General features: G+C 41.7%; 2 protein-coding genes across 3 annotated transcripts; one reads left to right on the top strand and one right to left on the bottom strand.

The window, feature by feature from the left end:
- The first annotated feature begins 919 nt into the window (after nucleotides 1–919).
- On the top strand, nucleotides 920–10,156 carry elf2a (E74-like factor 2a (ets domain transcription factor)). Of its 2 annotated transcripts, none has more exons than XM_062394431.1 (9): nucleotides 920–1,182; nucleotides 2,437–2,520; nucleotides 3,429–3,708; nucleotides 5,894–6,001; nucleotides 6,562–6,675; nucleotides 7,085–7,168; nucleotides 7,821–8,013; nucleotides 8,112–8,345; nucleotides 8,958–10,156. In XM_062394431.1, exons 2-9 carry the CDS (start codon nucleotides 2,446–2,448, stop codon nucleotides 9,538–9,540), a joined length of 1,671 nt encoding a protein of 556 aa, XP_062250415.1. In that variant the 5' UTR covers nucleotides 920–1,182; nucleotides 2,437–2,445; the 3' UTR covers nucleotides 9,541–10,156. The 2 variants fall into 2 exon arrangements, with proteins under 2 accessions (XP_062250415.1, XP_062250414.1); XM_062394430.1 differs by having other exon boundaries at nucleotides 921–1,182; nucleotides 6,559–6,675.
- Nucleotides 10,157–13,363: 3,207 nt separating this feature from the next.
- Nucleotides 13,364–22,422, bottom strand: nocta (nocturnin a). The gene is made up of 3 exons (XM_062394432.1): nucleotides 21,853–22,422; nucleotides 14,775–15,059; nucleotides 13,364–14,600 (listed from the first exon to the last, which is right to left on the bottom strand). The coding sequence occupies exons 1-3, from the start codon at nucleotides 22,055–22,057 to the stop codon at nucleotides 13,735–13,737; spliced, it is 1,356 nt and encodes a 451-aa protein (XP_062250416.1). The 5' UTR covers nucleotides 22,058–22,422; the 3' UTR covers nucleotides 13,364–13,734.
- Between the last annotated feature and the right edge of the window lie 259 nt (nucleotides 22,423–22,681).

Raw genomic sequence — 22,681 nt, 5'->3', positions numbered from 1 at the left:
GGTGCCCGACTCCTGGTATCTCCTCCATGCTCTTTAGACTTTGCTGATAGACACAGTCAACTCAAATGATTGCGATGCCATCCTGGAGGAAAAGGACAATATGTGCAACCTGATTGGGTGCTATCATGCTATCAATTACAAAAATGGCATTAGCAAAGTGCTAAACTAAAGAAAAATCCAACAGGAAGGATAAGGAGAGAGAAATGATCTGTAACAATCCTTGCAAACCAATCCCTTTTGGGGTTTGTCTTGCTGTTACCTCTACAACCACTTGTTGTTACTTTTAATTTGTACCAAAGCAGGTGAAATTGGTTGTTTCCTAAATGGAGTTTGCTGTCCAAGAAGTTCAATTGACTTTGGGTTATACTGTGATGAATAAGTGTTCCGTTTTCTTTTTGAGCAGTGTTAGCGCAGGGGTGTGAGAAGTAGGTACATTTTTTCTTGATTTTGGTTTCTTGATTTAGTCTTGTCTCTGTTGTGATAAGCTGGCGACCTGTCCATGCTATATATACCACCTCCTGTACCTTTAAATATCTTTATCCAAAAAGCTTCTCCTCTGGGAGTTATTCCCCTTCTCTCCTAAATTGTACTAGGTATATGTTTATTCCATTGAGGGTTCAGATTCCGTCAATACCACTTATCATCATTCTGTTCTCTGATGAAGATGACTTTTGATTAGATGGGATAAACCAAAAGGAACCGCGTGGCTCACATTATAGAATTACCTGCTTGTTACATGAGTAACTGATCATAACTAAACAATAAATCATCTCAACGGCCACTTACGATAATAATATTTGTGTCCACCAGCTTTTGCTGGTCGTTGTGATGATGTCACACATGCGATGCTTCTGATGGGGTTTGTCCTCATGACGCCACGAACGTCTGCGCTCTGACCCTGTGTTGTAGAGAAGAGGCGGCGCGTCGGAAAGCTACAGGATAGGAAGAAGCTAGCAGGTGTGAACCCAACCTGGAGGTGTGCAGCGACGCTCCCCGGCTCCAGGTTAACGCGTTACTTCTTCAGGTGTCTCTGAAGTCATTCCCGTCGGACGGAGCAGCTGCAAGCGCCTGTTTACACGAGTCAGCGCTCTGGCCTCGACAACTCGGCTAACAGTAGCTAGCATCAGGCCCCGCTAGTGCTAGCCGCGGAGCTTACTTTCCCGTTACCAAAAGCAAAACAAGGTAAGCGGGGGGAAACTCGTTGTATCGCCTGTCTCCCACAAACTCACAACACAAAGATGTGATTTGCTCTGCTGGCCGGTCAGCCACAGTGTTCTCCTTCTTTAAAATGTGTTTTCGCTAGCTCTATGCTAACCAATTCGAGCTCAACAACTAACCCTAATGACGGCCGTTGAGTTATATGGTTGTAGTGGGGTGTCTCCTCGTTAAAGAAGTAGCGGGGTTTGTTTTGTATTTTATTGATTAGCTTGCGGTGCTTAAAGTACATTATATAGTAGCTACGTTGGATTCGTTTGGCTAACTATCGGAATTATTAGATAACTAGTTAGCAGGAGGTTCCCAGCGAGGCGAGAAAGTAAACATTAGGCTATGTGAGGAGAAAGGTCAGCTTCTGTCATGTCCAAGCAACCAGTCGGGTTACACATTATAGAATCATTTCAAGAGTCATTTTTTATCTCTCCGTATGTTATTGTTGAATCAAGCCTAGCTGGCTTAAGCCAACCCCTCTCCTCTCTGCATCCCGCGCTGGTTGTTTACAGTGAAGGAGGAACTGTCAGAGAAAGCCCCTCTGTCCTATAAGCCTAAACCCATACCGGCTGCTGCTTTCAGCCATTCAGTTTGTGTCCAAGTATAAACTATCCTGTACACTAGACCTCTCAGCCCCCAATTTGCTTATTATCTTCCGAGCAATATTTCAGATCTTATATTTTTTAGTTGAATCTATTATGTTTAGACTTCACCCACCACACTGTGGCAACAGAAGAGACGATTTCAGGAATATCTGCTAGTGTGCCATGAATTCCCATCACACTTTGCAATCCAGCACTTTAGTTCCTTTTTCTTAGCAGGCATCAAGTCCGAGAATATAACATAACATATGTATCCATAATTATAAAAGTCATAATTATTATGCAAGTTTAATCAATTATTGATGGAAATAAATGTCTGTTGTTAGATCACTTGTGAGTTGAATTAAGCATGAGCCTGAGGTTAAAAAATATTGTTTTGACTGGATATAAATTGTTGTTCTGTAGTCACTAGAAAGACCACAACATTACTTGTACTAGGTCATGAGGAGAGCAGGCGCCCCTGGAACTTTCACATGATCACTGCTCTGCACACATACACACACAAACACACTCTAACCTTGTTTACATGTGAGATTTTTTTTTTAATTTACTCATAATGTAAATATTGCTTATCGTTCGTGCTACCTTCTCCATCCTGACTCAGTATGCTGTTCTCTTTTGTTGGAAGGAATGAGTAATGACTTCTGTGGTAGTGTCAGACGGTGGAGGGAACCTAGTGGAGTATGTCACTGTCATAGAGGAGCCCCAGCAGGTGAGTCCACTCCATACATCTTAACAGCTCCAGGCAGATAAGCACAACACCAGGTTAGAAAGAGTAATGAGAAAGGGCAGAAGTTAACAGTACAGTGAATGCGTCTCTGTTCTCTTGTGATGTATCAAAATGGAAGAGTTCTTCAAACCAGTTGTGCTCAATTTAGATGGAGCCTTAAGTAATGTGATTATTTACCTTGTAAACTATAATAATGTTTACCTACTATCGAATCTCTTAGGATGGATGTTAATACCCAGTCTGAACAGGGCCTGAGATTTAAATATACGTCTGAAGGAAATCTCATCACCTGCTCAATACCATCCAATCAGTGAAGGATGGTGGTGACAGAACACTGTGAAGGGGGTTTTCAGCAGCAGGAATAGGGGCAATGGTCAGGGTTAAGGAAAAGCTTATTGAAGGGAAGTACAGTGAAGTCCTTAAGGAAAACCTAAGGCAGGGCCAAAGACTCTCCAACCAACGGGACACCTATCCTGAGCTAACAGCAGAGAAAACACAGGAGCAGGTTAGAGACAGAGATGTGGATGTGCTCAAGTGGCACAGCCAGAGCCCTGAAATCAAACATCTGTGCAGAAATCTGAAAATAACTGTTTTCAGTCCCCATCCAGAGCCCAAGAGCATCTGCAGAGAAGAATGGCAAAAACAAATCCCCAAATCCTTTAAGAGGATTTAAGAGTCATACTCAAGATTTGAGGCTGTATTAACTTCAAAAAGTGTTATAGCTTAGCATTAAATAGAGGCCTTTAATAATTAACTCAGTTACTTGGGAGGGTTTCTCTAGAAGATGTTTATTCATTACTTCTGTGAGGTTTATTTTTGTTGAGTACTGCCAACATGTTGACATCACTAAATATATATATATTTTTTGTCTCTTTCAAAACTGTGTTCAGTGTGAGCAGCATCCAATTGAGGAGGAGGAGGAAGAGGTGGTGCAGCAGGAGATAGAGGCGGTGATCGTGGAGGGTGGCGAGGAGGTGGAGGAAGATGTGGATGAGGAGGAGGGCGTGGTGCTGCAAGATGAGGGCTGTCCAGCTGTGATTGTGGAGGAGGTGCCCAGTGCCCAGGTGGAGGAGTGCTACTCAGCTCAGGTCCTGGTGTATGACGACGAAACATATTTGATGCAGGATGTGGCTGATGAGCAGGAGGTGGTCACTGAAGTGTCTGAGACTGGTGAGTGGGTTGAATCTTTGTAATGTGAAGTTTGCTAAATATTGGGTTGATTTATGGGTATTTGTTGAAATTATTCTGTGGGGTTGGAATGGGATGTATTCTAACTTTTTTACATATGCTAGAGACATTCATGCTACAAATTCTGTTGAATAATTCCACTTCCATTCACACACATTTAATTTACCCTCCAGCTCCAGTTATTATTTCCAGACCCAAACGCTTTCAAAATGAACAACAGTAAGAACTGTTTGTTTCTGCTTGTGTTCCCTCTAATGAGATTATAATGCTGGAAGTGAATCTATTGATTGTCCAGATTGAACACAACGAGAAGTCATTTTCTCTGTTTTAGTAACACACATCCAGCAAAGCCATTTCAAATTCAAACCTTGTGATCACCACACTTTCTGACATGTCTCTTGTGTAGGATGCAAAACACATATTGAATTTGAGCCTGTTAAATATTGTTTGAGTTTTTTCTGACCGTGGTGCTAAATTTACATTTTTAAAACACTTCCAGTGCCAGAACCGGCACATTTTCTTGAAAAATACACAACAAACTCAAAATTATAGTTTATGATCAGCCTTTTATTGCTATGGCAAATTGGATATTGAAATTTAACAGTTTTTTTTACTGAATAGAAACGCAAACATTCCTTGACAACATCACAAGTTATATATGACAGACTGATTAGTGAAAAATAATAAATAGATAAATGGACAGTTTAGACATTCCATCGTACCACAGGATTCCCCTCAGTTAGTGAGGTATCCTGCAATAGGTAGCCACCTCCTCACAAAAACATCAGACCTTAATTGTAATTAAGCAGTTAAAGCCTCCATTCCATACACCTCCTTCAGCTTCTGTTTCCACTGTGCCACTGTGGGTGGCTGTGGATTCAACCATTTTATTGTCACCATTTTCCTAGCAGTCATCAAGAATATATGTAACAAGTGCACTTGGTCTCCTGTGTACATGCCTTCAGGAGTTAGATCGAAAAGAAACTGACTTGGGGTGAATAGTATAGTAATTCCCAAAACTTTATCTATCTCGCTCTTTATCCCCTTCCAAAAAGGAAGCATCATTGGGCAATCCCAAAATATGTGTGCGTGGTCGCCAACCATTCCACATCGTATCCAGCAGTATATTGCCTCCGGATTATCTGCAAATTTAGAGACCACGAAGGGCGTCTTAATGAATCTAGTCTTCATCTTCCAATCAAACTCCTTCCACATGTTACTATTGATACCTTTATGACATCCAATGCACATTGTTTCCCACTCCCCATCCTCAATTATAATATTTAATTCCAGCTCCCATTTGTTTTTAATATAAAAAGTGAGCTGTTAACAGTTTAAAGTATACTTAACTTAAATATACAAATATGAGTAGGCACAAAACTCTTTGCAAATGTATAAAAATAACAGTTTCAGTGTAATACAGTAATATACTCCATCTCCAAACTCGTTATCAATTGTCTCTCTCTACCGTTGTGGCGTGGGGCGGCCACACTACTGATGCTTGTTCCTCCCTTTACACTGAATTGTTTACAATCATTAGATCCACGTGTTGGTGTCATAATCTTTTGTGTGAAATACAGCCACACTTTGGGCCGTCTAGCTTTTTTGCATTTTGCTGTAAGTAAGATTTAATGATCTTCATCAGACTCAAACAAAAGTCAGATCCTACTCCATCCACATCGGTCTTGCATAAGCCTTGTGTCATTAGCTTTAGTTTTTCTAGTATATATTAAATAATGATAATATTAATGCTATATATTAAATTCAGCTCCAGGTCGGAAAATAAACAGCATATTACTGTCTGAAATCTGCACAAGCTTAGTATTGTTTCATACTCATCCACATTTGCAATGCTTCACGCAGAAATTCTGTCTTTGCACTTCAACTGATGCTGTTGTGTATTACAGCAGTACAGCGCCCCCGGCTGGCTGGAATTATGCCTGACCCTTTAGACTAGATCACAGGAAACAGGAAGGGAGGAACACATTGTCACTACAAACCCAAAACAAGGAAGTAAACATTTCAAAGTAGCTGAGGTTGCAGCACTGCATTACTGGATGTGTTTGTTTCATTTTCACACCAGAACCAGTTGACTCAGGTCTGGTCTTACTGTCTCCTCATTGAGTGTGCCATGTGCTGACAAAGGTTTGTGTGTTTCTTTTCTCAGTGGAGATGTCAGGTCATGACATGGTGTGTTTTGACAAAACGTTTGAAGCAGCAGAAGCTCTTCTTCACATGGAGTCTCCTGGAGGACTCCACAGTGAACGCAACACAGGTAACACACAGTTAGTAACACACAGGAGCCTGAGCTGCAGTGAGTGGTTGTGTTTTTTGTTGATGTTTATTACATGAATGAGGATTTAACAGGTAGATAAGTATATCTATTCAAAGCTTTATCTGACATATCTAATATGAATCAGGCTGAGTACATCAGGGTTCATCACTGTACACCATCTATTGTCCTAATTCATCCAGTTAATGGATATAATAAAGATAAAATATGTCTCATTGGCTGTATGAAATATAAATTTGTGGACACGTCCATGTGTGCATTTGAACAAGCAATCTGAAAAGAAGTATCTGTTATGGCGAATATCTAAGCCAGTTGTTTTCCGTGTCTTGCGAAGTAGTAGTTTATGACTATGAGACTTGTGCTGATATTTAATGTAAAGATCTGCTGTCATGGATGTCTCTCCTATACATATGAAAAGAAACACTTCTACGTCAGTATTTACAGGTCTAGTGGCTTTTCAGCAATGTTAATAATAATAATAAAAACACAGATACAATGTCCATATCAGAGGTAATAGTGTGACTGTTGTTTAACCCCAGCAGAGGATGTGATGATGGAGACGGTGGTGGAGGTGTCAACAGAGTGTGGGCCCATAGAGGAGGAATCCTTCCCGATCCCTCCTGACTGTGAACCTGCTGCCAAGAAGAAGAGAGGAAGTCAGTATCCCTGCTACACACAGGAACCATTCTAACCTGCAGTTGTGTTCAGCTCTGAGATTATCATTTCACACCATGTTAGACAATGTCTCCACATGAACCAAACAGTGAACCCAACTCAGTGGGATAGTTAAATAACATAAAGGATGATCATTTGTAGATCATTGTTAATAGAATGGCATTGTCTACATTTTCTGGATTCAATGTGAGGGGGGACCCAACAGAGATAAAACAGAATATTTTTTTTCCTGTTATAAATAGTTATTGTTTAGATAATTCATCGCGTCTGTAATTATTCTACAATAACATTCATGAGATTAAAGACAAATCCATAAATTCATTAACCAGCGTGTTATAATTTCTGGGTATTGTTTTCAATACTGTCCCTGTTTGTTTGTTTTGAATGTAGGCGGACGTAAGCCAAAGTCACAACAGCCTGCCTCCAATGGCTCCTTTGACTTGGGGATCAAGAAGAGACAGAGGGAGGGCAAAGGTTGGTATCAGCTGTGCGTGTGAAGTTGACAGCCTGCGGCATTCTGACTGCTGGTCTAAATTCTCTCAGGAGATGTCTATGTTATAAAATGGAGTGGGAAACGTGTGAGAAACCTTGAATGCACACAATTCCATTCCATCTGTCCTGGCAGGTTATGGGGTTTTACATCATTTCGCTGTCATGCACTAGATACTCAAAGTGAGAGGTATACAGAGACGGCAAGTGCCTGCCTACTAAGAACTGCACGCCTCTCACAGAAACAGGCACAGCAAAACTATGACGAAAGCCATAAAGATGGATATTTTGCTGCTTTTAGAGAGAGACACACAGAGGGGGAGAGGGAGAAAGTTAGTGTGAGTGAGTGAAAAATCACCTGCGGTTGTTACAGTGCTTTCAGTATGTTCAGCTCACACCTTGATTTTCTCTTTTATTGGTGATAGTGTGACATAACCAGGCCTGAAAACCAACTCAAGGAAAAACATTGTTCCCTTTAATTCATTTGTTACTAATCACTGAAAGGATCTTTAAGGTGCAGTTAGCCTGTGTGAGTCTTTTTCTACAGTTTGCCCCTGACCATCAATGAAGTGATAATAACTACAGTATATGTTGTGGAGCTTCAGAAGTTCATGTGGCTGTGCTTTGTGTCCTCCAGGCAACACCACCTATCTGTGGGAGTTCCTGCTGGAGCTGCTGCAGGATAAAAACACCTGTCCCCGCTACATTAAGTGGATGCAGAGAGAGAAGGGAATCTTCAAGTTAGTCGACTCCAAGGCCGTGTCCAAACTTTGGGGGAAACACAAGAACAAGCCCGACATGAACTACGAGACCATGGGCCGAGCCCTGAGGTTACACTTTCTTCTACACAAATGCCTCATAGTGCTGAATGCTGTTTCTGCTGTCACTCGTAATAACTCAGCTTTGATGTGCGTGTGTATGTATTTAGGTATTACTACCAGCGTGGCATCCTGGCAAAGGTGGAGGGTCAGCGTCTGGCCTACCAGTTCAAAGACATGCCTAAGAATATTCGCGTGATCGACGAGGAGGATGGCGAAGAGTTGGAAGACAGCGAGGGCGTGGCCCAGCACCCGGCTCACCAGCAGGGCCCTGCCCACTCCACTGCTGTCATCCCAACCCAGCAGACCTACGTCACTGTCATCCCCAGCAATGCCACCACAAGGTATGAGAAGTCTATTTGGCTTTCACATGTGTTCATACCACATGTTGAATCTGATTAGCTCAGAGTTGATCTGTAAAACTGGTTTATTTAGTTTATATTACTCAAACTACAATTCAGCAGCCAAGAAGTGATTTTAATTAATTGATATAGCCCAGTTCGTCATGTGTAGGTACCAACCCTTTACTTGTTATTACATTAGAAGATCACAATAATTACTCCATTCTCCATCAAAACTTAAAATAATATGAACCTGTCAGTACAGATGTATTGGGTTTAACCTGAAACTTCACTGAAATTTACTTGCTGTTGTATTCGATGCGAAGACTGAGGACACTTATATATCTTTGAGCTTAGCTTTTCATATTTCTTCTTTACTCTTGCTGAGGGTTAAGGCCAGCGGATGTCGCACCGTTAAGCTCTATCACACAAACTGATTTGTGAATTTGGGCTATAAGATACAATTTTATCGATTTAAATATTCAGAAGGAAATGCTTAACATGATTGTGTTTAAAGTTCAGCCAAGAGATAATTGATCTTGTCATTTAACCAGCAAGAAATGTACTGATGACTGATATGGTGTCATCTTCTCTGCCCTGTGCCTCCTCCTGCAGACCTTTCAGAACCATGCCAGTGGTCATGACCAACTCTCTAGGTCAGGTGACGTTAAACTCCTCGTCCATTCTCACCACAACCACAGGAGTCCCAGTAAGTGTAGCGAACACCTCCGCCAGCACCCCCCCAAAACTGGTGATCCAGGCTCTGCCCACCATGCTATCCACCGGCTCCAAAGCAGGAGAGAAGATCACCATCATCACCATCCCGGCCAACCAGCTCGCATCGCTCTTGCAGGCCAATTCTACGGGCCAGCTCACGCAGCTCATCCAGGCCAAACATCTGGCCACACAGCTGACACAGCAGGTCACCACTAAGCCTGCAGCCGGCACTGCACCTACGATTCAGGTAATCGCTGGCCGGTCAGCACCACAGCTCATCCTGGCCAAACCAGCGGCTGTGGCTCAGCGATTGCCTCAGCTCCAGGTGAGCCAGCCTCACCCCACCCTGGTGAAGATCCCCACTCAGCCCCTGAAGCCCACCGACTGTCAGCCTGAGGCAGCACAATCAGAAGTTATAGTAGTAGAGGTGCCGCGCCCCTCCAGCCCACCAACAGCCTCAGGAAACTCCCCATCATCCTGAGGGGGTGGTAGTACAGGAAATGACTGTGGACGCTGCCGTGGAGGTGCAGGGCACAGCCCACACATCCCCCGCCTCAGACCAGAGCTGCTCTCTCATTGGCTCTCAGACTTTCAGCCTATTGTTGGTTTCCAAGGAGACTGAAGCCACACAAAGGATTAAAGGGACTGTTGTAAACACACACTTAAACAGGTGGTTCAGGGCTCAGAAAACATGGGCCAGCCTTAGATTGTACATGAAAAGCTCCTTTTGTAATCAAACCTAATATAAAAGCCCAATGAGACTTTGTTGTAAACAAAAATGTAAAAAGCATTTTTTGATACTCAGCAGGTATGTAACAGTACAGGCGTAGATTGACTTCATCTCTCTCTTTCCTTTTTTTTCAGTCTAATTGTTTGTCTGCAGAATTCTGTTACTCAACAGCACTGTCACCTTCTCCCAACGTACAGCATCTTTTTCTACTGGTCATCAAAAGAGAGTAAAAAGGATGTCTGCATGAAGATGGAAGAACTTAATGGTGTGCTCCACATTAGAAGTATGATATACTATTTTTCTTGTACTATCAATGTATTGAAGTAGATTTTACTTAATGTGTATTATAAAAGAAGACAAATGTTAATTGTAACTGTCTGAAGTTGTTTTATTGAGCCATCTGAAAAGTGACATGTTCCCATGTCTATTTAAAGACACTTTGCAGCTGTATGAACTCATTACCCTTCACTGGTCAATACACACAGAGGCACTGTGCTGCTGGGAATGAGCAGGTCTCAAGTCACTTCTATGGCCCTGTTCAGGCCTGGAATTAGCATCTGTCATGAGACCTCAGATCAGTGTTTAGTTCTGACTGTCCGTTTACAGGACACTTTTTTTTTTTTTTAAACTCTTTATTTATAGATCATTTTCATCTTTTAGTACAGGGAGGTAAAACAAAAGACAAATACAAAACATTGAACAATTACACAAATTCAATGTCCAGGGTTGATCAATAAATCCAAAAGACAAAGTATGAAACCCAGTACGTGCATACAGTCTCACTCATTGGCCAAGTAGGCTTGCCATTTCTGCCATTGTTTTTCACCTAAATCTTTTTTGAGTCTGACTGAATAAGTCGTTTGCTCTAGTACATGTAGTTTTACAATATTGACAAAAGAGTGTGGGAGCGTTTTTCTGGAGCCAACATTTTGTGATGGCCTTTTTACTTGCAGCCAGCAAGACCCTAAGTAGGTATATATCAGATTTACTCAAACCATCTGGCATATTCCCAAGATAGATAATTGTGAATAATACATTCATATTAAAGCATAGAATCTTTGAAACAATTGTTGCCACTTCTCTCCAGAAAGACTGGATGGAGGGGCAAGACCAAAAAATATGGGCATGATCAGCAAAGACCTCTCCGCATTCTCTCCAGCAGGCCAGTTGTGCACCAGTCTGTTTGGCCTTTTGCTTGGGAGTTATAAAAAAACGAATCAAGCTTTTCCAACAGAAGTCTCTCCAAGTCCAGGAGTTGTTGGAGGATGACTGCGTTTCCCAAGCGTTCAGCCACATGTCCTCTTATCACAATGTTCAACTATTTTTCCCATCGTTGTTTCACATAGTCTGTAGAATCCTTCTTCAATGAGGTAATGCTGTGGTATAACTTGCTTATAAGTCCTTTAATATTCCCAGAGTAATCTAGGACACTTTGATGTTCACCCAGCTAAAAGAATGTGTCCTAATATGGTCTGACTGACCAGATATAAAATGTGTCCTAGGTGCATCTTGGGTTCTTTCAAACTGTGAGCTTAGAGCAGTCCACTGGCGTTGGGATGGATGTTAATACCAGGTCTGATCAGGTACTATGTGAGACCCCCACTCTCAGTGTGTTGACCAGCTCTGTGCTGGGAGATAACTGTTTACTTGTTTAACTTTAAAAGCAGCAAATTCATCAAAAAAAGTCATAATTTTACATCCCGAGTATTCAGCACTGCCCCTAAAATCTGAAGGGAACCACAAATATTTACCTTCACTAATCAGAACAGAAAAACGTGAAAATAAAAACCTCTCAAGATACTTGTTGTACATCGACAGTGGATCAACATGTGGGAGAGTACCGTTAAAAGTGGAAACACACTTGGACTTACAAATGATGTTCCACAATGAAGAAGGTTGAACATGACAGAACACTTAACACATAGAAACATGGATGCAGCATTCTGTTGGGTGCACACTTTGTTATACACTCTCTTTAAAAACAGATCTCCTTAAAAGACCAAGATCTCTTTTGGTTATACTAAACAAAAGGAGAGATCAGTTTACAGCTGGTAGAAATGACTTGCGTACGTATGCACGTTTACGTTATCAAGAATCCAATCAAAGGATGTGTGATGTGTGACCCTCCCCTATTCCGGGTGGGTGTTTATCCAGGTACTCCAGCACCCTCCTATAGTCCGCAGACATGCAGACTGGGGTTAGATGAATTGTCAGACCATGTCACACACTGTGTACACACAGTGGTGTCCTGAGGTAACTGGGTGGGTGGGCTAACAGGAGAGGCAGCTGGGGTGGTCTACCCGTGGTGAGCAGAAAAAAGCCCAGGTGTAAAGAGTGATAATCTGATTCACCATAGTATTTTTGACCAGCTCCAACCAGTTAAACCACAGAGCTGCTCTGTGTAGATGGGAGAGGTCTTAACTCTAATCAGAAATCATATCACAGTCAAAGTCAGTGAGATGAGATTTATACATCATACCGAGGAGTTTGAATTGAGAATTAAATACTTCAGTTACAGGAGACATCCTGTTAGGAACAAACTTGATGAACTATTAGCAAATGTTTGTTGTCTTTAGGATTAAAGACATTTGTATCATATCATTCACAGAGATTTAGCTCACAGAGCAGGACTCGTGCCAACTTCCCTCTGACTGTCAGACTGTCAGTTTACCTGATGTCGGTGGAGTGTGATGGATGGTGATCGTGGACAGATGATTACAACAAGACTGCTTGATATACAATATGCCTACTCACATATTCTACCATTACTGGTTATAACTCTTCCATTTCAATTGTCATTGCTGCTCCCTTTATCTCTATCAGACATTTTCTTTTGATAAAAAATACTATAAACATTGACACACCTTTTTATTATGTTAGTTTCTTCTAATCCATGTAGTAAATATTGTAATATTGTTGATGTGTTCAACTACACGTGGTTGTACTGTAAAGCGTTAGAAAAGCACCATGTGAAAACAGATCATTTACCCTGTGAATTCACACAGTGTATGTTCTTCCCAGGGCCAATCCTGCGCATGCCATGAGCACTGTACTTCTACTGCTGTTATCCCACCAGGCAGCATGATTCCTCAAATCTCTGTTGTGATACAGTGAAAGGAACACATGAATCAGTCTCCTTTCCCCCTCACACTCTGCCCAAAACGTTGTCCTCTCAATCAAGGTAGGAAGGATGCAGACCATCCACTGCTCGTCTATAGGACTGTTTTTAAATGCACCCACTCGAAGATGTTGAAGGCTCTGTAGGAACAGTGATGAACTCGCCCACACATCTGTTCCTATGCTGCTTTAGTGAGGGGCTTCTGAGATAGATCCTGAAAAATGTAAGGCAGAAGCCCCACCCCCCACTACTAAACAATTATTCATGCTCGTATTTGTTGTCTCCTTAGGACTTTTCTGGTATATATCACAAGATGCGAGTTCAGGTTAGGTGTGAATTGGCCACGGTTAAGTTTAGGAATAAGGTTTTCACGAGGCTGTTCACAATGAATGGTAGTAAATGGTGAGTGTAAACCTGTGTGTATGTTGACCAAAAATAACTAGACCACGAACTAGGCACAGTAAAATACATTTCTTTATTTATATTTTAAAATGTAGCACTACTGCTCATGTCGTCATGAAGTTGTCACAGCAACAACACTGTCATGATTACCATTGTAAAACGGAAGAACCACGTTAGAATACTTAAGTGCAAAGTAGATAATTTAAAGACACTGTTCTAAAATCTGTTGATTATGGTAAAACCAAATGAAAGTATAAATAATAATTAAATAAAAATTAAGTTAAGATTCTTATGTGTTGGAAACAACAGTTGTCTTCCTCGTCAACCCCGTTAGCTACTGAGAAACTGATCATGTTATTTAAGTGCTCAATATACATTCTGGATCAGCATTCTCTCCACTCGCTTCTCCTATTGGTCCAGAGCTGCTATGATGTAAGCCTATGGGGTTCCTCCCTGAAGCTGACGTCGCAGAGCAGGGATAAATGGTCAGAAGGATAGTGGTAGGAGGGGAGGCGGTCAGGGCCGATCTGCTCTTCAGTGGGAATGTCCAACAGGCAGTTCACACTCAAAGCATTATGGGTATACCAGATGTAGTCAAGAGTATTGCAGCTCTCTCCAGAGGGGCGGATTTTCCATGTGGTATAGGCTGGCTCCGTCTGCCCGTCAGAGCTCAGCAGCTTGTACGCAGAGTTAAGGCCGAGGGAGGAAGAGCTGAAGCGTCTGTAAACATCCTCTGAGGGCTCTGCATTAAAGTCCCCACACACTATTAAAGGGACGGTGGTTGATGCTGACTCGCTCGGACTGACAGCCCGGGATGTTATGCTGCGTAGGTTCTGCAGCAGGTCAGCACCCTGCGCACTCCGCAGCCTCTCCCATCCACTGCGAGCTTTCAGATGAGTTACAGCCACACACAGCTGCCGACCCGTTACCCTGCAAATCAGGGTCTGAACAATGGCGACCTGGTTGGTGGGCAGCATCATGGCTGACAGCCGCAGGTGAGCTGCAGACTGGAGGGAGAAGCGTGAATGGCGATAAAATATAGCGCATCCATCAGGACCGTTATTCTTCTCTACATCCAGGCAGGGAGACCAGGGTTTTGGCAGGAAGCTTCCGTGGTAACCCAGGCTGTTCATGATTGGTTGGAAAGTGTCAAAGTAGTGGTCCACTTCCTGTAGACAGAGGATGTCTGGTCTGTAGGTGAGAATCTCTTCCAGGATCAAGTACTTCCTTTCCTGCCAGTTGAGAGCATCCAGTGGACAGCGGATGAAGCCGTCCGTCCCCTCACCAAGAGCTGGAAACAGAATCACTGATGTTATAATGCTGGCAGCTTGGTGAAGACATCTTTGTTTAGCATACCTGCATGCTAACATTTGTAACTGGCACTAAACAGCGTGCAGTTGAGTATGACGTAAATACTGTATCATTATATTTTCTGGTATTTTATCATTAACTAAGTTAAATGTACCTTGTGCCAGTATGTTCCACTGCATGACTCGTATGGAAGGGTTGTGCTTGTGGTGGTAGGGCCCTGTGCCGCTGGGATGGACTAGATCCCGCTGTGGCCGGGCTGGCCGCCTCTGCAGGGCATCCTCACACTCTCTGAGCAGCTGGTCTGGGTCTACCTCGGCCAGGTCCTGGTCTGGGCTCTCCTCCGGGTACAGCTCTGGTTGGGCCAAGGATGAGCTGTTCAGTGACTGGGTCAGAGTACTAAACAACCTGTTGCTGCTGCTGCTGGCCCCCATTGGACTAACTGGTGGAGAGGAACAAAGAAAGGAAAATGTATGGTCAGTAAGGGTCATCTATGGTGGTGAACTTTGTGAACCTTGTACTTGTTGCTAACATTAGCCACCATCAGCTATCATACCATTTTTTTTTTTTTTTATTCTGGTTTCCATATTATACCAGACTTTATGCAGTGCCTACTCCATAAATTACCTTCAATCATCCAAAAACCATGAAGATCTTTCTATCTTAGCCTCATCAAGCTTAAGAATGACCTTTCACTCTGCCTTAGAGTGAGGGTAAGCCATGCTGCGTTCAGCTGACAGGACTGTCCCCTATCACTGCCAACTTAAACAAAGACATGCAACAGTACAAAGGTTCTATTGCTCTTTTAGAACATAGTGACTTAACGTTTGATCAGACCACACAGTGAACCGCTGGGAAAACAAACGGTTCATTATGTAAAGAGGAAGCCGACTGGTCTGATGTAATGAATCCATACGATAAGAATAACATAACACAGTGGATTACAGTCATACAGTACACTGAACTACTTTTAGTTTAGTGTAGGAGGCTCATTCCTCTTTCTATCAAAAGGAGATCAGAGCATTTCAGACTAAGAGAGAGACGTGTTCAATGTGAGACAGGAGAAAATTTTAACATTGTTAAGGCAAATTTATAGTGTGCATGTTCTCAGGTCCTTGTGATGTAAATGTTTGATAGGCTACGCATGGACCCCTGTTAAAATGTTCATGTGCAACCCAAAATGTGTTACGTGCTGAGTTTATGCTCCAGGTGCAACCATTCCACCTTCTGGAATGGAATCTTTTATATATAAATTTAAGTGTGGGAACAAGTGCGCAACTCTCAGTGGACACCAAACGCAGAAATTGTGATTAACTCTCAATAGCTGGAGGACCTGGGCCGACACCCAACTAGACCCTTCCACAGACAGGTACCAGGTCCTGGGTAGTAACTATACACATCACTTCAGACCTGTGCCATTACTTTACAGACGTCAGATGTTTATATACAATGCACAATTTATTTACAAGTAGACTGATGTCGCTAAAGAAAGTGCTCATTCTTCCCCTAAAGACTCATGTTAGTTTTTGATTATTTTTAATTATTAATTTTTGATTTGGCATTTTAGTGTTAGACGTATTGCCCTTAAATAATTAAGAACAATAATAACTCTGGTCAGGTGCAGTGAGAGCACTTGAACTACTTGTATTTGTTGATGGCTATATTTCAAGAATATTTCAACAAACAAGATAATCCATGTTAAAGGGTAATGAAAAATGTATGGTGATTGCCTTCTGCAACTCATTAGTGTATGTTAAGTTTAGTAATATTTTAGGATAATTACAGAGTAGCAGATATGAAATATCTAATCCTGTAATCCTATTTAAATTCAAGTCAAACACTAAAACATGGTAAGAACAGCCTGTGTGTGACTTAATGACGACTCTGCACATTGTGAAGCTGATGATTTCAAATGTAAAGCTGAGCATCATTTGATATCTGTAGCTACTGGTGACCGTCTAGTACCTGAATTGTCAGAAGCAATATGCAAACTTCTCCGCAACCTGTTCATGTTAAAAAACAAATATGTGCTTTTGGCGGGTGTAATAAAATAAGTAATTTATCAATCAAATTGTATTCGTATAGCCCATATTCACAAAGCCCAATTTGTCTGATAGGGCTTAACAATGTTACAACAGGGTAAAAAAAAACTTAGAAACCTCAGAGAGAGCCACATGTGAGGGATTCCTCTCCCAGGATGGACAGAAGTCCAATCCCTGATACAAATATCGAACCCCATCATTTGTCCTGCTTTCTGACTTTAACACAGTAAGTAACTGTAAATAAACGTCTTACCTATGGTCTCCATATCAGCTCTAATGCTTTCTTCCCTGTTCTTTCTAGGTGTAATGAGCACAGTCCTCTTCTGTCTCGGGCATTCACTGCTGCCCTCTTCCCTTTATCGTCTTTCATTACCTGAGCATCATGCTCTCTCCGTACATCTACAAAGTGACTCATCCCTTATCCGTCTCATCCTCCATTTTACACCAGTCTCCCTCTCTCTCTGAATCATCACTTCTTAACCCTCCGTGCCTCCTACTCACTGGCTGTTAGACATAATGACACCTCTATGTCTCAGAGTCACCATAGTGATGATAGATGCTTATTGTGAAGAACAGGATGCATCCTAAGATTGTGCAAGCAAGGAGGCATGTTTAGGGAAACTGGGTGAAGTTTTGATAAGAATGGGCATGTTGTGGAGATGGCAGGACTATCCAGTTTGTGCGCACACCCACACAAACAGACACACACTAACACAATGGACTTGTTCTCTGGTAAACTTGGGACAGAGGAGGACCGGAGAAGACAGTACGTGGGTTGTTCTCATCGTCACTGACACATTTTCTGCACATGATTTACTTGGACACATACGGTGGAGATAACCTGGTAAATTCACTAATCTGATTTCAGTGTTTGCCATTTTCTGTCAAATATTGTCTGGATCTGAGTTGCAAAAATACTTTATAAAATCCCGGAGAAATATGGTTTTGGGGTAATGGGCTGAAACCTAAGAAGAAGTTGTGGTTAGTATATCTCCTGCCCTTTTTCATCAATACTCTCAGAGTAAAACTGATTCAAATGTTCACCATAATCACAATGACAATGTTAATGTGCACAAAATGCTAAGTTCAACTTGAGTGTGTTAACATGCTAATATTTTGCACTAAACACAACTGAGGATGATAGGAATGTCTATTATGCAGCTAATCCATTTGAAGCTTAAGTACTGACAACTTATAATGTACAATATACGAGTAAAGGATGAAACAAAGTTTTTAGATTATGAATGCCTTGAGGGGCAGCCAATTTGTTGAAATATTTAAGTTAAAATCCAAAACAACGAACCTCAAGCAAGATCACTGTCATCCCAACACCTCTCATGGGAGCAAGCTAACTCTAAAGAACACAGTATAAAACAACACCTCTAACTTCAGCCGAAAACAGGATCCAGCCCCTCTGTTAGTTATCTCCAGATTTATGATAAATAAAGATAGCCTTATACAACATGAATACAAATGTGTACTTACATGAAACAAAACGGAAACTGGAAGCACAAAACTAGTTTTTCAGCCTGTCTGCGGTTATATACACAACATACTTCTCTCCTGCCTCAGTCATCCCCCTCTCTTCCTGCTTCCAGCTGAGCTGAGTGGGATTAGGCCGTTATCTGGACGTGGGTACAGAGAGACAGTTTGACTCCCAGTAAATGCTGATGCAGCAGAAGGAGTAACTCTGTCATTGACTGGCTCATTCAACAATTCTCTCTCTTTCTTTCTTTCATTCTCTCTCTCTCCCTCACACTTTTCCCCACACTGCTAATGTTGAAGCTCTATCAGCGAACCTTGCATGCAATACAGAATCTCTTTCAAATCCAAACACAGTTAATAACGGCCATGAATTTAACTTTTAGCTCAGGATGTCTCACACTGACTAGAAATTATTTTTGACCAAGCAGCATAAAGACAGCTCGTGGGCTGTTAACTAATGGTGAAAGTGAAGTAGCACAATGTTACCATGTACTGACGCAATGTGGAAGATTACTGTTACATCTTGTAATTCATTTTATTACCTACAATGAAATGTAAACCCATTACTTTTCCAAAGCTTTTGACTTTAGTCTATAAATATTCTAGGCATAGAAAAACCCCATCTCTCTCTTTCTCATGCACACACACTGTGCGGTATAGTCAGAGAATTCTCAGTAAACTGGAATGTCACTGTCAGACAAGCTAAGAAGTCACACACATTATATTTGTGAATTAATTTACACCATATATGTTCCAAGAAAGTACTGACACACTACCTAATTTATTTAATCTCTTACTATCTTATATTATGAGCTTTTTTTTTATTTGATCTAATTTTCTCCTTGTTTGTAATTCTTTGTTGACACAGACAAATGGAAAGAGACACATTTAAGGGTAAAATTCCAGCTGTTTCTTGCAGCATAAGAACACATGGCCATGTGGATTGAACGAACCATCGACCTTCCTCTCAGTGAATGACCTGCTGTACCTCCGGAGCCATAGCTGCTCACCAACAAGTACTCAAGAAGTACAAACAGACTCTAAAAAGCCAATCGTCGCATACACCATGTTAAAGTAACAACTCACCATTAGCATGCACTTTAGATTAAAACAACAAAACAGACAAGCCCAGTAAAAAATATACTGAAAGCTAAAAACCTACGAACAGGGGTAGTGTCACGCTGAGCAGCACCTTTTCCCAGTCTTCACTTAAACTATTTTTATTAATAGCCAAAGAAAAGAGACAGAGACCAAGCTACTGTTGAGTAATAATCCAGAATGTGCTGCTGGTTACACACAGATCCAATTCTAGGTCATATTCTCCTAAACTGTGGAAACCACATGACAATTAACTTCATTACAGCAGTGACATATTAGATTAAAGGTTAGGGCGAGAAGTGAATGACCAACTGTCCTGAGCAAATATCCTGTTAATCAGACACTGAGCTGAAACGGCTGAATTCCACTGAAACAAAGACACAACCGCTATTTGACTTATAATCACAATCATCACTATAAATGTCAGTAAAATGCTTTTTTTACTAGTTTAAGTATTGATTTTATACTTGTACACATCTAACTTCATGGTCATCAGATCCAGTTTAGGATCGCTTGACTACAAACCAAATTCTGGGTCTAGAGAAGGTCATTCATCTTTTTTATGTTACCTGAAGACCATCATAAGTTTCGCTACATACTGAGGGGAGGGGAATTCAGATCATATACATTTTCAACCTCACCACTAGATGCCACTGAATCCTCCATACTGAACCTTTAACCCAAGACATAAAAACAAAGAGAAGGTAAAATAGGCCTGACTCATTGCTGCAATCATGGTATGTGACCCGTGACCTCTTTACTGGATGGTTATGTAACTGAGCCTGACAGATCCCATTACAGGTGGAGGCCAGTAAAGATCGGCATGGAGTTAGATTAAGAGTTTTAGCCTCCAGTGGACTGAAACAGAGGAACGATTGCAGCGGCTAATTTAAGGCACCATTTCCAGTTGACCCAGGCCATGAGGGAATGCCCACGATTCTGTATGTGCTGGTGTTTGGGTGGGGATGACCTGACTTCAGGCTGAGACCCGACCTGTTTCCTTGTGACAATACCTGAAATAGACAACCTGGTTAGAACTGCTTAAAGACCCGCTGGTTCCTGGCTTGTGCTAGACAAGCTAGAGTTTTTCATAACGGATCTTTTGTTTTAAGTAAGGTTTTCCTACAGTTGCGCATAAGATTACAAGATTTAAAAAATTCTGTTTATCACATACATGTTTACTGTCTGTCAATACAGCCAATAAAATATATTCATAGGGTTGGGTTTTGATAAAATATTTAAGCTGAATGTGTCACAGAAAAGGGTAACCCAGATGTATACAGCACCATAATGTATCTATAATTAAGGTTTGACTTCTAAACAGATCGGAATGAGGACGTTAATTATTTAGATCAAGTGACATAAGGTGTGCACATAGGTAGTGCACTTCTTTGAATTTGACAATGGGATACATTTAACCTAAATTTCACAGTTTTCGCTGTTCAAGGTATCCACAGGTTGAGCATAGGGCTAGGTAAAAAGTATATTATCAATTAAATTTGAATTATATAAAATTTAGCATGTTTGTTTGACCTCGTGGACAAAGTTTGTTTAGGTGCGTATCACTGAATCCAAACATTTCTTCCCAATTTCATGCCACTAGTCCACCACCTAAGAGTATTTGCAAAACATGTTTTTAATAAAAGATATCAGCACGTGGTTAATTTTTTTCCTCTTAAACGTGTGTAGTTGTGTAGGATTTCTTAAGTGAGAAATCTAATCGGTTCGTGTTCAAATCCAATTGAACATCTGTACCAACCTTGAAGAAATTCCTTCAAGGCGTTCCTGAGATATTTTATTAAAAAAACTGGGACAGACAGACGGCCAATGCTGAACAAAAACGCCTCCAAGCCAAAGCTGCTGCAAGTGAGGAGGCATATAAATATGTATCCTATATGTATGGTATTTACCTCATGTCTTTGATGGAATTGTTTTTATTTAGGGATTGTAAGTTTGTACATTTCCCATTGTGGGAGGAATAGAGGACTTCTTGTCGTACAAGTCTTCTGAAAAGTGGACTCAACACAACATAGGATATGTTGTATGCTGTTGTGATAGGTCGAGAAGGGGGGTGGGGGGTTTGTTACATCATCAGCTTCACATGTGGACCACAATCACATGGTCAGGCTGACATGTGTGTCTGACTTATAGGCGTATTTCTTTCTCGGTACTGTAGAGAGGTCTGTATATATATATATAAATACAGAGCATTTACCAGCTCTGTAGCTCAATGAAAGAGGTCAGTGTAAAAAGATAAAACCATATTTCAACATGACATCAATACACAGAAACATCTCTTAAATCATTCTGGATGATGATTGTTTGAAGTATGTGAGCGTGTGGTCTCAACTCAATCTAACGTTTCTCTCGTGTCTCATTTCCTTTCCACTCGCTCATCAGACAGACGCTGTTATCAGAGTACGATGAGGAGGAGGACGAGGGTTGTGATGACCGATGATCGACACAATCGATGAGATAGCTACACAAACCAGGTTTTGGCTCATGGAATATGACACGTCAGATACGAATCAGTGAACTCGTTCCAACTGTCGGAACATGTTGTTCTATGGCCCCATATAACACTGAGCAGTAAACTGAGGTGAACAGTACCTGTTGCGGCACTCGAGGGGGATGTTCCGCTCGGCTTCAGCTGGGGACCGGTCCCCTTGACTCCTATTTCACTGCCCCCGACACCGGAGCAGCGTCGTCCCGCCGGGTTGGAGGCTGGTCCCGCTGGAAAGCGTCCTCTGGCTGCCGGTCCCCCCCGCGAGCACAGCTGGTTCAACAGAGCCGAGCAGCGACGCGCTGGATTCATGTTTGGCTGAATCCACCAAAGACACACGCGAAAGTCAGCACTGACTAAATCATGGACTCGACAAGAAGTGGGAACGTGACGCCTCACGTCTCTTTGTACTTGTCGATGTAACAGAAACCGGTTAAAGTTACATCAGTTTCCTGGTGACTCACGGAACACCGGTTACGGAGGGGCTTAAACCCAATGGTATAATCTGTGTCGGTTTAAAAAGGGAATAAAATACGTTGAAATCCACCATATAATAAACACATTGATATGACTCTTTAAAATGTATGAGACTATTTTTTCTTCTGCTGGAAACGGAAAAAAGTCTAGATCTAAAATAAGCTACATTCAGGAATCCCCCCTCCTGACTAGTGGTTCGAGCCGGGCTGCTGCATTATACCAAAGAGGCGGGTATAATGTGTTAACCTTTCATAAACCAGCCAATCAGCGTCCAGTAGCGTGGGAGATGGGAATGACGTACACTATACGGCCATCCGCGTCGTTTCCGACGCTATTTACGCAGTGTTCCCCGGAATAAAAGGAACAGTCTGCTCTGGTCTGTCAACCTAAAGAATAAACAAGAATAACTAGAGCAGGATCAGTTGCCCATCTCTCATCATTACTCTTATTATTATAATC

The sequence above is a fragment of the Platichthys flesus genome, chromosome 8, assembly GCF_949316205.1.
Source record: "Platichthys flesus chromosome 8, fPlaFle2.1, whole genome shotgun sequence".
Taxonomy (NCBI): Eukaryota; Metazoa; Chordata; class Actinopteri; order Pleuronectiformes; family Pleuronectidae; genus Platichthys; species Platichthys flesus.
Note: the sequence above shows the minus strand (reverse complement) of the source record. Positions and strands in the feature narration are given on the sequence as shown.

Bases quoted from the DNA above. Each gene is read 5' to 3' on its own strand.
- elf2a (XM_062394430.1), top strand. From the start codon at position 2,446: ATGACTTCTGTGGTAGTGTCAGACGGTGGAGGGAACCTAGTGGAGTAT. The intron at 6,676-7,084 runs GTCAGTATCCCT...TTTTGAATGTAG, and splicing joins TGCCAAGAAGAAGAGAGGAA to GCGGACGTAAGCCAAAGTCA. The intron at 7,169-7,820 runs GTTGGTATCAGC...TGTGTCCTCCAG, and splicing joins GAGACAGAGGGAGGGCAAAG to GCAACACCACCTATCTGTGG.
- nocta (XM_062394432.1), bottom strand. From the start codon at position 22,057: ATGAATCCAGCGCGTCGCTGCTCGGCTCTGTTGAACCAGCTGTGCTCG. The intron at 15,060-21,852 runs GTACTGTTCACC...CCTCTCCACCAG, and splicing joins CCCCTCGAGTGCCGCAACAG to TTAGTCCAATGGGGGCCAGC. The intron at 14,601-14,774 runs GTACATTTAACT...TTCTGTTTCCAG, and splicing joins GTGGAACATACTGGCACAAG to CTCTTGGTGAGGGGACGGAC.